The sequence below is a fragment of the Bos indicus x Bos taurus genome, chromosome 7 (assembly GCF_003369695.1).
Source record: "Bos indicus x Bos taurus breed Angus x Brahman F1 hybrid chromosome 7, Bos_hybrid_MaternalHap_v2.0, whole genome shotgun sequence".
NCBI classification, from domain to species: Eukaryota; Metazoa; Chordata; class Mammalia; order Artiodactyla; family Bovidae; genus Bos; species Bos indicus x Bos taurus.
The window spans coordinates 67,871,030-67,887,089 of NC_040082.1; the positions used below are offsets into that span (position 1 = coordinate 67,871,030).

At 37.7% G+C, this 16,060-nt stretch overlaps 1 protein-coding gene across 1 annotated transcript; it reads right to left on the bottom strand.

The window, feature by feature from the left end:
* Positions 1-14,865: 14,865 nt before the first annotated feature.
* Positions 14,866-15,804, bottom strand: LOC113896267 (olfactory receptor 2T27-like). The gene has a single exon (XM_027548502.1). The coding sequence runs from the start codon at positions 15,802-15,804 to the stop codon at positions 14,866-14,868; it is 939 nt and encodes a 312-aa protein (XP_027404303.1).
* Between the last annotated feature and the right edge of the window lie 256 nt (positions 15,805-16,060).

Below are 16,060 nucleotides of genomic sequence, written 5' to 3' on the forward strand. Positions count from 1 at the left end.
TATGTCAGAGGCTGCATACGTGTTCAGTCACTCAGTCTTCTGACTCTTTGTGACCGCAAAGGACTGTAGCCCTCCAGGCTCCTCTGTCCATGGGATTTTTCAGGAACAAATACTGGATGGCTTACCATGTCTTCCTCCAAGTGATCTTCCTGACCCAGGGATCAAACCCACGTTTCCTGCGTCTCCTGCCCTGGCAGATGGATACTTACCACTGAGACACCTCAGGGTATCAAGGGCTAGGATACCCAAATTCAAGCCTAGCTGCATCATTTACTATCTGTGCCTCACTTTCCTGATCTTTAAAATAAGGAAGTTAATCAAATAACATCAAGAGTGTAGTCATGAAGCTTAGATGAGTTATTATTGTATATGTTTATTATAGTTTTCCATGTATACATATTTCTCCAACATAAATGTTGAGGTTTTAAGTGCTAGGATTATGTTTTACTTATCTACTCTATCTCAATAAAATCAGCACAGTAGCTATAGAAGAATATATAGTCAATGAATATTTAACCAGAAAGTTGAACAAACCCCATGGAGTTAGTAGTAACATTTTCATGTAGAATATATGACAAATCCCTCACTGGATTGGCATTGATGATGAGAACTAAAGCTCATTCCTTCCATGTCATCTTACGGAAAAGTGGATTTCCTGCTCCTGAATAAGACAGTTGCTGTATATGGGGAAATTTCATATTCTTTGCTGTTTTCTCTCAGAAGTGCAGTAATATAGCATAGACATCAAAATAGCTGGAAATCCTGTTCTCTATGAATGCAGCAGGAATTTCATAATTTAAACAATGCCCTCCTTTGGTTTAATGGTGATGGTTCATTTCTGAATGTGTTTATCCTGATGATTTTTGTAACAAAATGTCAGTTAATAAATACTATTATTGTTCCTTTAGTGACAACTCTGCTACAATATAAATTATGAAGGTAATCTTGTTGAAAATGATCAGGAAGCACACATTTTGCTAAAGTCATATTCATATGATTTCAGAAGAGTTACAGAATAGTTCTTGAAATACTTTTACCAGCCACTTATTTTTCATTCTACATTTACTTAGTAATCACTATATTTTACACATTCTGTACTAGGTGTTGAAGAAGGGGCAGCAATGCATTCAGATACAGTCAATACCTTCAATACCTTCAATGAACTGTGAGCTTAGATATGAAATCATTTCTATCTACTAATCACAGAAGAGTGAAACAAGTGCTATAACTAAGTCTCCTATGGGGTGACATGCCAACGCAGAAGACAGAGCTAATGTCTGAGTACGATGTAAGTGGATAATTAGGTAAGGTTTAATTTGAGTTCTATTTACCTTGTGCTGTGCTTAGTCGCTCAGTCATGTCTGATTCTTCGTGATCCTATGGACTGTAGTCCATCAGGCTCCTCTGTCCGTGGGGATTCTCCAGGCAAGAATCCTGGAGTGGGTTGCCATGCCCTCCTTCAGGGGATCTTCCCAATCCAGGGATCGAACCCAGGTCTCCCGCATTGCAGGTGGATTCTTCACCATCTGAGCCACCAGGGAAGCCCCATATCTACCTTAGTACACAGCAACTCATGTACATTTAAAGATTGAGGCAACACAGAGTTTGTTGTGGTTAAAAACACATTGATGGCGAAAATCACATTTCCTAAGTGAGTGGGAAACAAATTAGAATTCTTACACACTTTTTTATTCAACTGTTTTGAACTATATAACTCTGAAAGCCTGAGGTTTTCTCATTCCTGAGTAACCTCATGGAATTCTTAACTGTACAGTCATATCATGCCGCGTAACTTGTCCTGCCATTTACTTCAATGAGTCGAGACATCCAACTCTTTTGGTATTTTATGTTGAACTCATATGTCTACTAAAAATACTTGATTTCTCTCGCTAGAATAATAATCAAAGGACTTTCAACTTAAAGTGAGTATGAGGTATGGCAAACATTCTAACATTCAAACATTCTAAATCTCAGAAATCATGAGTATCACTGCAACCACCCTATTTGACAATTTGCTTTAGGTCTGTGCTCCTGACTTTAATTACCCAAGGTATGATATTCTTTAAGATTATGAGTGGTTAACTTTATAACAATGAGAATACAACTGGCAAAGAGGTTAATGAAGATGACTAAGTCAGTGTTTAAAAATTTTGGAGCCAAAACTTTAAGAAAAAACCTCCAAATGTGTTTAATTTTTTACCTGATACTTTTATTTTGCTTTTTATAAATTCTTATTAAATAATAACCAGCTACCTGAAAACAAATTGTTGGTTGGTGTTCAGGAAGTAGAAACCTTGGATCATAGCATAACCCAATTATACACAGTATTTTTAAAACAGAACAATAAACTATCCCTTAGTAAATATTTCTGTATTATTTATTAAACTTTTCTCACAAAAGTGGATCAATTTTATTAGTTTAATTCAATGGAATAAGTATTTACTGAGAGTCAACTCTGAATATATTTCCATTATTTCTCTAATATGGAAGATGAATCTGCTTATAAAGAGGACAGTGTGATATTAACCTGTAGAATTTTATTGACCTTTTAAGACTTTTTACAATGATATGACTACTATATCATTTTAGGAACAGAGTTTGCCCTTATTGTTAGCATACTTTGAGGCCATACCTATTATGGGTTCATACAAGGCAGATGGAAATGAAATCACAACTCAGTCATCAAACAGCTTTTCTAAAGCAGCAGGATTGATTCAAGAAATTATCAAGAGATTAAATCGTTTCCTGAGTTTAGGTGCATCTTTGGATATCAGTTTTGAGTCTAAATGAATAGTAATTCTCATTCTCAAATGTTTTACTTGACATCATAAATGGTACATGCTTAGTATTATACTGTGTTTGATTATATGAGTATTTATGACTCATTATTTAAGTGATGTAATTCCTACAGATAGTCAAACAGAAATGTAATTCTATGTAGTTTTCCCCTAGACCTCAATCCTGGGAAGCCTACAGTCAGATTTTTATTTTCCTTTGACAAATACAATCACCAAAGTCTGACATTTGAGGACTTAATCATATAGATTCTCTACAGAATTTCCATTACCAGGCAAGGTTCAAAACTCTTTATTTTCCTGGTTTCATTTCTACCTTAAATTCTATTTATCTCCAGTCTCCTCTGCCTCTTGGAATTGCTGAAAACTTCCAAATTTTCTGTGATCAGGCATACCTTCTCACTATGCAGCATTAGCCCTTTATTTTGCATAGAAAAGTGAATGCAACTGACATGATGTTGATGGCAAGTCATGCATTTTGAAAGTGAGATCAGTGGCTATGATTCTGTGTATATTATATACTGGTTGGTATATCAGTGAAGATCTAACTTGACAGTAAGATTGTTTAATAATTTTCCTTCAAGGATCTGGAGACCTTGTTAGTGAGTGACTTATGGGAACACAGTCCCCAGACTTTAATTAATTTTGATTCCAGATTGTAATAGGAAAACTTAGAAATTAATTGGCAACAGTTAAAATGTACAAAAATATCCCTCACCATGGAAAAATATTCAGATGTTTTAAAATATTTTCACATGATAAACCACAAGGCAAATGATAAATTTCCATCAGGGACATGTAATCTGCCCTATGATAAACTTCAAAAATAGAAGGATACTCAATATTCAGTATCTCTACATTTACCTCGCCCCCCCAAGAAACTTTACCCAATTTTTATATGATTCTTTATAGCCAATATGACTTCTAATGAAGTTCATTTTATAGCAGTTTGATAATATAGCTTCATTTTAACATACTGACATATGGTAAATAAAATTAACTGAAATCAGATGGACCTAAATTAATGGTCATCTCTCCAATTTTTTAACTGTAAATTTTATTCAAGTAAATTAGATTTCTGAGTTTTAGTAATGTTGTCTGTGGATGTGGGCATAGTAAAGCTGTCTCACTAGGCTGTGTTTTATATAACCCATTTGAATTAACAAAATTAATGGTGTCCTTGTAATGTTTTTCAGAAAGTCAATGTGAAGTCTCTCTTGGTTTATTATTATTACCTGGTTTTGAGAGTACCTTTTGCATATCTAGAGCAAAACACAGTATCTAAAGATTTAATGTTTCCTGTCTCTAAAAGCAGTCTAACTGACTATGACTGAATATTTGCCCACAAAGACTCAAAAATAATTTGCAAAATAATTATCATGAAAACCAGATTGTTTTGAAATATACATTTCAATTCCTTAAAAACAACAGACAATTGTCAAAGGAAATAAAAAATCAGGCAAATACATTCAGAAAAAGTTGGAAAAGTAATGTACCTTAGTTAAAAATGTAAGCTTAGTTCTGAACACTTTAACCCCTTCATCACACATGCAAATCTCAAAAGGGTTGGAAATAATTTAATAATTTTATGTTTTATCAATAAAAATGCAATTTTATTTATTTTATTTTTTTAAAATGCAATTTTAAATTAATATGTAGTATTTTGGCAATATCAACTCTTTGCATACAAATGTATAAATTTATGTGCTTAATTTGTACAAGTGGTATGAACAAACATACCATACAGTACTCTGGATTTTTGATCAAAAGTTCTGCCTTGTTATTTGAATTACTCTAGAATATGTGTTTACAGTTTCATGTTATAATGCAGCTGTTTGAGGACAAAGATAACACTAATTTACCTTTATATCATCTTTATTTAGAGTCAGCAACCTACCACCAAATGTGTCCTGCTGCATATATTTGTATGGCCCATGGGCTCAGAAAATTGTGTGAAATTCAAATTTCAGTGTCCATCAGGAAGGTTTATTCATTCTTATTAATTTCCATATTAGCTACAGCTGCTTCTATATTTTCAGAGTTGATTAGTTGTGGCAGAGACCCTATAGACCACAAAGACTAAAATATTAAATATCTGAATCTTCAAAGAAAAAGTTTGCCAACTTCTGGTCTTTGTTATCTTTATAAGTTTATTGAAAACATATTCACTAATTGTTGCTGTTGCTACTGCTAAGTCACTTCAGTTGTGTCCGACTCTGTGTGACCCCATAGATGGCAGCCCACCAGGCTCTCCCGTCCCTGGGATTCTCCAGGCAAGAACACTGGAGTGGGTTGCCATTTCCTTCTCCAATGCATGAAAGTGAAAAGTGAAAGCGAAGTTGCTCAGTCTTGTCCGACCCTCAGCGACCCCACGGACTGCAGCCTACCAGGCTCCTCTGTCCATGGGATTTTCCAGGCAGGAGTACTGGAGTGGGGTGCATTGCCTTCTCCATCACTAATTGTTAGTGAATATGAAATATGAAATTATATTTAATTTTATTCTCCATTTTAAGGATGAAGGGATTAGCAGGTTGGTGATATTCCCTAGAATGGTTTCATTCCAAACGTGATATCTTTGATGAATAAAATAATCACAATCTCTAGTACTGGTATTTGGTTGTTAATCTTGCAAAAATGTTGTTTTAATTTCCCACCAATAAAGAGAATGGGGCTTCCCTTGTGGCTCAGACAGTAAAGAATCTGCCTGCAATTCAGGAGACCCAGGTTTGATCCCTGGGTAAGGAAGATCCCTTGGAGAAGGGAATGGATACCCACTCCAGTATTCTTGCCTGGAGGATTCCATGGACAAAGGATCCTGGTGGGCTACATTCCTTGGGGTCACAGAGAGTCAGATATGACTGAGCAACTAACACCTTCACTTCACTTTTCAATAAAGAGAATAAAAAGCATTCAGTTATTATGTGGGAAGTACAAGTAGTAAATATTCACAGTCTTGCAGTGTTAAAACTCTCCATATCAAATATTGCTAGAAGTGTGAGGTAAGCGTACAAATGAATAACAAATGGATAACAGCCAGACTCTGTATCAAAACAGAACTTCTACCCACAACTTTCAGCTATCAGCCCAGGAAGCCAGCCTATATTCTCTAGTAACCAATTCAAGAGATCAGATGATCACCCAATAGCAACTGACCTGTACCAGTTAAGACTTGACTAATTATTATCAGACAGTTTTTATGCTCATTTCCAACTTCTGACCAATTGAAAGAAGCCAAATATCCTCTCCTAATCAATAACACAGGACACTCTGTTTTTAGTTAGCCTGCCGACAACTTCCACAAGTCAAAAATCTCCAATAGGGCATACATGACACCTTCCTTTTTCCCACAATGAAGTTTTCCCACTCCTCTACTTGACTTTGATTCTTTACCAAACTGAAGTGATGGTAGCTGATTCCCTTACTGTAAAGCATTAGTCACTCAGTTGTGTCCAGCTCTTTGTGACCCCATAGACTGCAGTTCACAAGGCTCCTCTGTCTTTGGAATTCTTCAGGCAAGAATACTAGAAAAAACAACAACAACAACAACAAAATTATAGGAGAATAAAATAAAAAGTAAAAACAAACAAACAGACAAACAAGAATACTAGAATGGGTAGCCATTCCCTTCTCCAGGGGATCTTCCTAACCCAGGGATTGTACCTGGACCTCCTGCATTGCATGCAGATTCTTTACCTTCTGAGCCACCAGAGAAACCCTCCTTACTGTAAAAGCTCTAATTAAATATCCTTGATATTCTCTCATTTGTAATATCTTCAGTTATTTCCACAGTAGTGTTTAAAATGGTGTGTGGACTCTTAAACAGGAGCTATAGAAGAGTTACAATTCAGAATCCTAGGATTTTAAAGTTGTCCATGTCTTCTACAGCAGAGCGTGGCTTATCATTGGACACACAACCTGATGTCAGAAACTGAACGCCTGTATATGACAAGTGACTGTGCAGCAGGAGTAGCCTACCATGAGCCACTATTTTAAATGGATCAAATTGTGAGTTTAACCAGGCGCAGCAATCCAACATATAATGAAAATGATGTATTGAGAAATTGAATTAAGCAGATTCAGAGATCATAAGTAATGATCCACGAATGGTACCATGAATGGTAGCCCAATCAGTCTTCAAAGACATCTACTTTTGTTAAACCAATGCCTCTTCCTAAGATCAAAGAATGGAAAAAGCAAAAATGTGAACCTAATTCACTGATGCATTAGTTTAGTACATTGGTTTAAGCCAAAATAAGGGATTTCTTTTACCTTATGACCCCATTCTTAGGAGACCCTAAAGGACAGTTGTGTGTGAAAATCTTCCCTCAGGGCAGAGGTTTAATTATTTACTCTGTATGTAGAGAGATATAGACTGAGATAAGGACATACATAACTTAAGCCATGGTTAATGGCTTGGCTAGTTGTATGTGGCCTGGGGAAGCATAATTTGAAAAATCAGAAACAAAGAAGTCTATGGAAGGAGCATGAAGTATGAATGAATCTGTAAGATAGGAATAAACTGAGCAGAACTTTCTACTTCATATCAGTGCCTTCTTAGAGCACCCATCATTGAATGGCCACTAAAGAAAGAGGTGGACAGAATGACTTATCCAGTAAAGGTCATATAGTTTTTATCAGTGGCCAACCTGGTGCTTATATATAATAGGACCATGAATGGAATGACAATGAATGCAATGAAGCAGGCTGTGCATGGGTCCAATACCATGGGTACCCTTGAACCAAAATCAATCAATTGGGGATTATCTAGAAACCAATGCTGAATGAACACTATGATTGCCACATTGGACCATAGTACCCCAGACAAGACAAGGAAGCTTCTTCATGGAATTGGCATCTGTGGTGGTGAATTTGATTTTTATTTTCTGCACTACCTCTTCCAGTACTTCTTCAAGAGTTTGCACAGTTCCTTATTGAGAAATACTGAATCTTACATCAATATTGCCTCAGGCAAAGATGCCTATTTTACAGGGATGGGCCTGTGGCAATGCATGTATGACCTCATGATTCTCTCATCCTACCATGTGAGAATTAATGTGGAAACTGTTAACCTGATAGAACAACAGAATACCTTTTAGAGTTTCATTGAAGATTCTAGCTAAAGGTCAGTGAGATGGGGTATTGTCCCTCAGGATGTGGCATATGTACTGAATCAAGGGTTATTGCATGGTGTTGTTGCACAATACCGGGAATGTATCAGTGCAAGGGTAAAGCAATGATTGCTTCTTCCTCCCTTTACTCTGTCACTTGTGACATTTATGCTTCCCATTCCCTTAAGCTTGGGTTCTGTCAAAATATAGGTCCTGAACACGGGATGCAACTGTGGAAGTACCTCCTGAGAATAGACATTGACCAAAGGAGACTGAGACTGGTGAGGGATTTTTCTTTCTTCTGACCTTCAGTTGGGTAATTCTGGAAGGCATTATGTATGCTTCTTAGGAGGGCCAACAAAATAGAACTCCAGCTACACACAGTAACATCCTTGAATACCCTATAAATGAAAATCTTATAATACATACTTCCCTGGCAGTTCAGGGGTTAAGACTCTGCACTCCAAACACAGGGGGCAGAGGTTCCATTCCTGGTAGAGGAACTAAGATCCTGCATGCTGCATAGTGCGGCCAGAAAATGAACCAACCAACCAAACAAAAAAACCCAATAAAAACTTGATATTTTTCCACCTTCTCTATGTCACTCTCCCTACTGTATCACTCTTGCTTCCTGAGATCATCTCCCAAGTCCCTGTATCAGGTTCTGTTTTCAGGAGAACTCAAGACAAGAAATTCTTCAAACTTATTTCCCACCACTCTTTGCTTTCCTGCTAGTTACGATCACGAAGGCTTGGAGACATCAATACCCTAAGTACTTCACAAATTCTAGAATCCCCTGCTTTCTGTTCTTTATCCTGAAATACATTTTCTCTTTTCCTCAACTTGGTTACTCCCTATTTTCATGTTTTAACTTCAGCAAACTTCATCATAAATCAACAATACTTCAATTTAAAAAGTAAACTTCCTCAGAGGAATCTTCCTTGACACTCCCTAAATGTACTAAACTTGGAAGTCTGCTCATCCCAACATTATTTTTTACTCAGGTATAGTTTGTTCACAAGATTTGATTAGTTTCAGGTGTACAGAAAAATGATTCAGATATGTAATTTTTTTTCAGAGTTTTTTCCTTACAAGTTATGACAGGATATTAAATGTAGTTCCCTGTGCTATACAGCAAATCCTTGCTGTTTATCTATTTTATGTATAGTAGTATACATCTGTTAATCCCTTACTTCTGATTTATCCCTGTGCCCGTTTCCCTTTGATGACTCTAGGTTTGTTTTGTATGTCTATGAGTCTGTTTTTGTTTTGTAAGTAAGTTCACTTGTACTATTTTTAGACTACACATATAAATAATATCATATAATGTTTTTCTTTCTCTGTCTGATTTACTTAGTATGATAATGTCTAAGCCCACTCACATTGCTGCAAATGGCAATGTTTCATTCCTTTTGTAGAAGTAATATTCCATTTTCCATTGTGTATGTGTATATTCTTTATCCATTCATTTGTTGATGCACACTTAGGTTGCTTCCATGTCTTGGCCAATTATAAATAGTGCTGATATGATCATTGGGATGCATATGTCTTTTCAAATTACATTTCTCATTTTTTGGATATAGGTGCAGGAATGAGAATCTTGGATCATATAGTAACTCCATTTTTAAAAAGAAACTGCATACTGTTTTATATAGTGGATGCATCAGTTTTCATTTCAACCAACACTGTAAGAGGGTTCCCTTTTCTTCACGTACTCTTCAGCATGTATTGTTTGTAGTCTTTTTGATGTGCCCATCCCAACATTAAAAATAGACAGATTTTAATTCATATGCATTTTATGGGACTTTGGTCACAAACATTAGCATAGTTTATGGCACATAATATTTTCACAATATGTTATATTCAATTTGATAAATATGATTGGTAAATCCTTGAGAGTAACGAGAGCTCAGGAAAGAAATGCATCTTAGTTCTCATTTTCATTACTTAAGCAGGGTACTTAACATGGTCCAGATGTGTTTAAGAGTCACTGTTCTGGAGAACCATATGGTAGATGTTATTTGGGATTTAATTAGAATAATTTTTCAGTTTTCTCAGGTGATAAATACATCATGAATACTACAAAGTACTATAAGGATACTGGGCTTTCCAGGTGGTGCTAGTGGTAAAGAGCCCTCCTACCAACCCAAGGGATATAAGAGATGCTGGCTTGATTCCTGGGTGAGAAAGATCCCCTGGAAAAGGATGTGGCAACCCACTCTGATATTCCTGCCTGGAGAATCCCATGGACAGAGGAGCCTGGAAGGCTACAGTCCATGGGATCACAAAGAATTGGACACGACTGAGATGACTTAGCACACATGCACAGGTATGCTATACACACACAACAACTTTTCAAGTTATTTTATGATATGATAGAAAAATTGAGTTGTATAAAACAGTGAGAAAACAGTTTTAAATATAGTTTTTCATAGGAAATGAACTGTTTGAGGCCCAATCTGGTTGCTTGCTGTAATTAAAAAACATTTTTAGCATATTATGCAATTAACCTCTCATTTTACCTTGTTTCTGTGAGCATGTCCTTTAGTAGCTTCTTTCTTTTGATACTGAAGAGCATGTGTATTATTCAACTGCTTTGCTGAAGCCAGTAACTATGTTATTGACTCTATTATGACCTATCAAATCCCTTACGATTACACAGTGGAAGTGACAAATAGATTCAAGGGATTAGATCTGATAAAGTGCCTGTAGAACTATGGATGGAGGTTCATAACAGGTACAGGAGGCAGTGATCCCCAAGAAAAAGAAATGCAAAAAGGCAAAATGATTGTCTGAGGAGGCCTTACAAATAGCTGAGAAAAGAAGGGAAGTGAAAGGCAAAGGAGAAAAGGAAAGATATACCCATTTGAATGCAGACTTCCAAAGAATAGCAAGGAGAGATAAGAAAGCCTTCCTCAGTGATCAGTGCAAAGAAATAGAGAAAAACAATAGACTGGGAAAGACTAGAGATCTCTTGAAGAAAATTAGAGATACCAAAGGAACATTTCATGCAAAGATGGGCACAATAAAGAACAGAAATGGTATGAAACTAACAGAAGCAGAAGACATTAAGAAGAGGTGGCAAGAATACATAGAAGTATACAAAAAAAGATCTTAATGATCCAGATAACCACAATGGTGTGATTACTCAACTAGAGCCAGACATCTTGGAGTGCCAAGTCAAGTGGGCCTTAGAAGCATCACCATGAACAAAGCTAGTGGAGGTGATGGAATTCCAGCTGAGATATTTCAGATACTAAAAGATGATGTTGTGAAAGGACTGCACTCAATATGCCAGCAAATTTGGAAAGCTCAGCAGTGGCCACAGGACTGGAAAATATCAGTTTTAATTCCAATGCCAAAGAAGGGTAATGTCAAAGGATGTTTAAAGTATCACACAGTTGCACTCATTTCACATGCTAGCAAAGTAATACTCAAAATTCTCTAAGCTAGGCTTCAACAGTACATGAACCGAGAACGTCCAGATATTCAAGCTGGATTTGAAAAAGGCAGAGGAGCCAGAGATCAAAATGCCAACATGTTTTGGATCATAGAAAAAGCAAGAGAATTTCAGAAGAACATCTATTTCTGCTTCATTGACGACACTAAAGCCTTTGTGTGGATCACAACAAACTGTGGAAAATTCCTAATCAGATGGGAATACCAGACCACCTTACCTGCCTAGTGAAACCTGTATGCAGGTTAAGAAGATCCAGTTAAGACCAAACATGGAAAAATGGACTGGTTCAAAATTGGGAAAGGATTACGTCAAGGATGTATACTGATACTCTGTTTATTTAACTTATATGCAGAGTACATCATGTGAAATGCTAGACTGGATGAAGCAGAATCTGGAATCAAGATTGCTGGGAGAAATATCAATAACCTCATATATGCAATTGACACCACCCTTATGGCAGAAAGTGAAGGGGAGCTAAAGACCCTCTTGATGAAGGTGAAAGAGGAGAGTGAAAAAGCTGGCTTACAATTGAAGATTCAAAAAATGAAGATCATGGCATCTGGTCCCATCACTTCATGGAAAATACATGGAGAAACAATGGAAACAGTGACAGACTCTATTTTCTTGGGCTCCAAATTCACTGTGGATTGTGACTGCAGCCATGAAATTAAAAGATGCATGCTCCTTGGAAGAAAAACTATGACAAACCTAGGCAACATATTGAAAAGCAAAGACATTACTTTGCTGACCGAAGGTCCATTTAGTTAGAGCTATGGTTTTCCCAGTAGTCATGTATGGATGTGAGAGTTTGACCATAAAGAAGGCTGAGCGCTGAAGGATTGCTTTTGAACTGTGGTGTTGCAGAAGACTCTTGAGAATCCCTGGGACTGCAAGGAGATCAAACCAGTTAATTCTAAAGGAATTCAATCCTGAATATTCATTGGAAGGACTGATGCTGAAGCTGAACCTCCAATACTTTGGCCACCTCATGGGAAGAGCCGACTCATTAGAAAAGACCCTGATGCTGGGAAAGATTGAAAGCAGGGGGAGAAGGGAATGACAGAGGACAAGATGGTTGGATGGCATCACCAACTCAATGGACATGAGTTTAATCGAGCTCTAGGAGATGGTAAAGGATAGGGAAGCCTAGGGTGCTGCAGTCACTGGGGTCACAAAGAGTCTGACATGACTGAGTGATTGAACAGCAACAACCAGGGCACAATACACAATTATTTGGCTAAGTATTCACCATACCCATTTTCTTTTCCTCTGGTGACACAGCTAGAAGATATTTTCCAGCCACCATTCAGTAAGATGTGGCATAGGACTTGCTGTTGTTGTCACTAAGCTGTGTCTGACACTTTTGCAACCCCATGGATGGTAGCTCACCAAGCTCCTTGGGAATTCCCAGGCAAGAATATTGGAGTGGTTTGCCGTTTCTTTCTCCAGGGTATGTTCTCTACCCAGGGATCAAACCTACATTTCCTACATTGGCAGGCATATTCTATACCACTGAGCTGCCAGGAAAGCCCATGGTGTAAGACTCTGACAAATTCAATATGGGTAGATGTCATGTTTGCCACTTCCCTGACTAGCCTGTAAGACCATCTCAGACATTTCTGCACTTCTTTTTGCTGGATATACACCAAAGCCCATTCAATCTTAGAAATCACATGCTAATGATGTCAGAACCTATGTCAGTCTGGATCACTGATTGTAAGGAACAGAACCACAGATTCTACCTCTCTAAAGATTAGACCTTTTATGAACAAAAAATAAACTTCTATTGTGTTAGTGAGCTAAGATTTGGGAGGGATATCTGTTATATCAGCTACTATTACTTTTACTAATGTTCTGTCTCTCTGAGATCGTGAAGGGATCATGGGAATCGTTTCCCTGCGTATCAAGACACAGTTCCTTTGTTTGGCTATAATATTGCTGACCTCCATGAGGTTCTGATAGGGTAATGAGATACAATCTACTAACAAAACACTGTACTGTCTTCATCTCTCCTTTATCGCTCCCCTACTTTCACCATCCAACTTTTTCTCATAGGAAGTGGGGAGGGATTGGACATCCATCTGTCCTTGAAATTTCTTTCTCAAAGATATGTTGGTTTTGTTTATCTGAGAGAAATGAATAATGGGAGATGAGGTTAGAGAACTAAGAAACTGTAAAGTAACAAATCTCTGAAAACTCCTACTGTAACTATGAGGTCAGAATGCGATTTCATTAAATTAAAAGATATGAAATACAGTCAATAGATAATTGTTCCTTAATAGTTGTCAAAGAAATAAATTTGGTTTTCACTCAATCAAAAGAAATATTATTAACTTGGAGAAAACAGTTCTTCTTGGAGAAAATTAATGACCCTATCTCTTTCTTTGTTCTACTCTCAGACCAGGCTGATACTTGGTCAAATGTTAGAATAAGTAGTCCCAGCTTTCTCTATCTCTGTGATGATTAAAAAAAAATGATGGTGAGAGGGTAACAGGCAGGAAGGCCAGGGGTCTCCAAATAGAGGAAATAGCCTGCAAGTGTCAGACATTTTTATCTCTCTTAAGCGGCAGGAGGAAACAAACTAGCAATATTTTTTCCTTCTCTATACAAATTTAAAGGGAGGTTTCTCTTAAAATATTGTGTTGCCATAATGACACCCGGTTTTGCCTGAAGTTAGCTATTCTCGAGTCTAGAGATAACCAATGCCTTTTTCTTATGGAAATGTTTGTCTTAAGCTATGCTAATGTACTATGCCTTTACCCCAAACTCTGTCTCCAAGTCGGTTCCGCCTCTTGGCCCAGAACCTACTTGACAAACCAGTATGGATATTGTTCCCCTAATCTATGTAAATGAAACTATTTGTATGGTGGTCTGCCCTTCTTCAAGATTCAAGTTAATCATTTTATGGCCCAGGATAAACCATTTATCCCAAAACGCATCTTATGGGTGAGGGGCCTGGTGCCATTCTGAATTTTAAGATATTCCTTTCTTTCATTAACAGACTGCTAGTGACTATATAACATCCAGCTAAAGACTAGCAGGGGGGTACTCTTTCTGCCCCCTTCTGATGCCTATGTCAGAAGCTTTCTCTATCTCCTTTATACTTCAATAAAACTTTATTACACAAAAGCTCTGAGCGATCAAGCCTCGTCTCTGGCCCCGGATTGAATTCTTCTCCTCCGGGGGCCAAGAATCCCGGTGTATTCGCATGATTCAACAACAACCTTTCAATGGGAATCCTCATCCACTTTTGTGGATGAATTAGGAAACTGCGTATATATGCTTCCATCTATGTGCTATTAAAGCCTTTTTCTCCAAATATTTCTATGAAAGCAACTCATAACTGAACTTAATTATTTTGTTTCCAACATAATAAAGTAACTGGATAGTCAATATTTCTAAAATAATATATGTTCCTAAATAGGAATTCTGTGTAGAGGAAGAAAAAGCAAGCCAGGACTTCCATATTGAAACTAGATTTACGGTAATGATATTTCTTAAATTACTTTGATACCAGCTTCTTCCTCAGGACCTTTCTCAGGGCCCCCACAACCTCCTTGTTCCTCAGGCTGTATATAATGGGGTTCAGCATGGGAGTAAGAAGAGTGTAGAACACAGAAAGACCTTGATCCAATGCTGGGGTGTGGGAGGAGCCAGGTGTCATGTACACCACTATGCCTGGCCCCAGGTAGAGACTCACCACAGTCAGGTGAGAAGAGCACGTGGCCAGAGCTTTGTTCCTCCCCTCAGGAGATTTCATTTTGAGAACAGTGAGGAAGATTTGAATGTAGGAGGCAATTATGAGGTTGAAAGGGATGAGGATAAATATGATACTTACCACAAATACCACCATCTCATAATCTGAAGTATCCTCACAGGATAGCTTTAAGATGGCTGGCATCTCACAGAAGAAGTGATTTATTTCCTTTAGACCACATATGGGAAAATGCATGGTGTAGATGGTTTGAATGAGTGAATTTAGAGCACCCCCAGTCCATGATGCTACTGCTATGAGCAAACAGACCTTAGAATTCATGATGACTGTGTATTGCAGGGGATTACAAATAGCCACAAATCGGTCATACGACATGAAGGTCAGAAGGAGACACTCAGCACCACCTAGACTCAGGCAGAAAAACATTTGGATTCCACAGCCAATGAAAGAGATGCTGTGCTTCCCCAAAGAGTGGTTGATGACCATCTTAGGAACTGAGCTGGAGATGTAGAACAAGTCAATGAGAGAGAGCTGGCTGAGTAAGAAGTACATGGGAGTGTGGAGGTGAACATCCAGCCAGATCAGGAAGGTGAGTATGGAGTTCCCTGTGAGGGCAATGAGGTAGACCAGAAGAATGAGGTAGACCAGGAGGCTGGCATATTGGAACTCAGGAAAGAGGCCCAAGAGGATGAAATCTGTAGTAGATATGTTATTTCTTTTTGCCATATCTTAACTTCCTCTATGATGGCTGATGCACTGTGGGACAAAAAATATGGGACATCTCGTAAATCTTATGCCTAGTTAAGAACCTTTATTTTAGACTAGTTATTCCCCTATCCATTCTTTCTATGTCTTAGTTGAACAAAATGATATTTAAAATGTCTTGAGGAAGTTACAGTCTTCCCACGTGGTGCCTGCCAATGTAGGAGATGTAAGAGATGTGAGTTCGATCCCTGGGTTGGGAAGATCCCCTGGAGGAGGA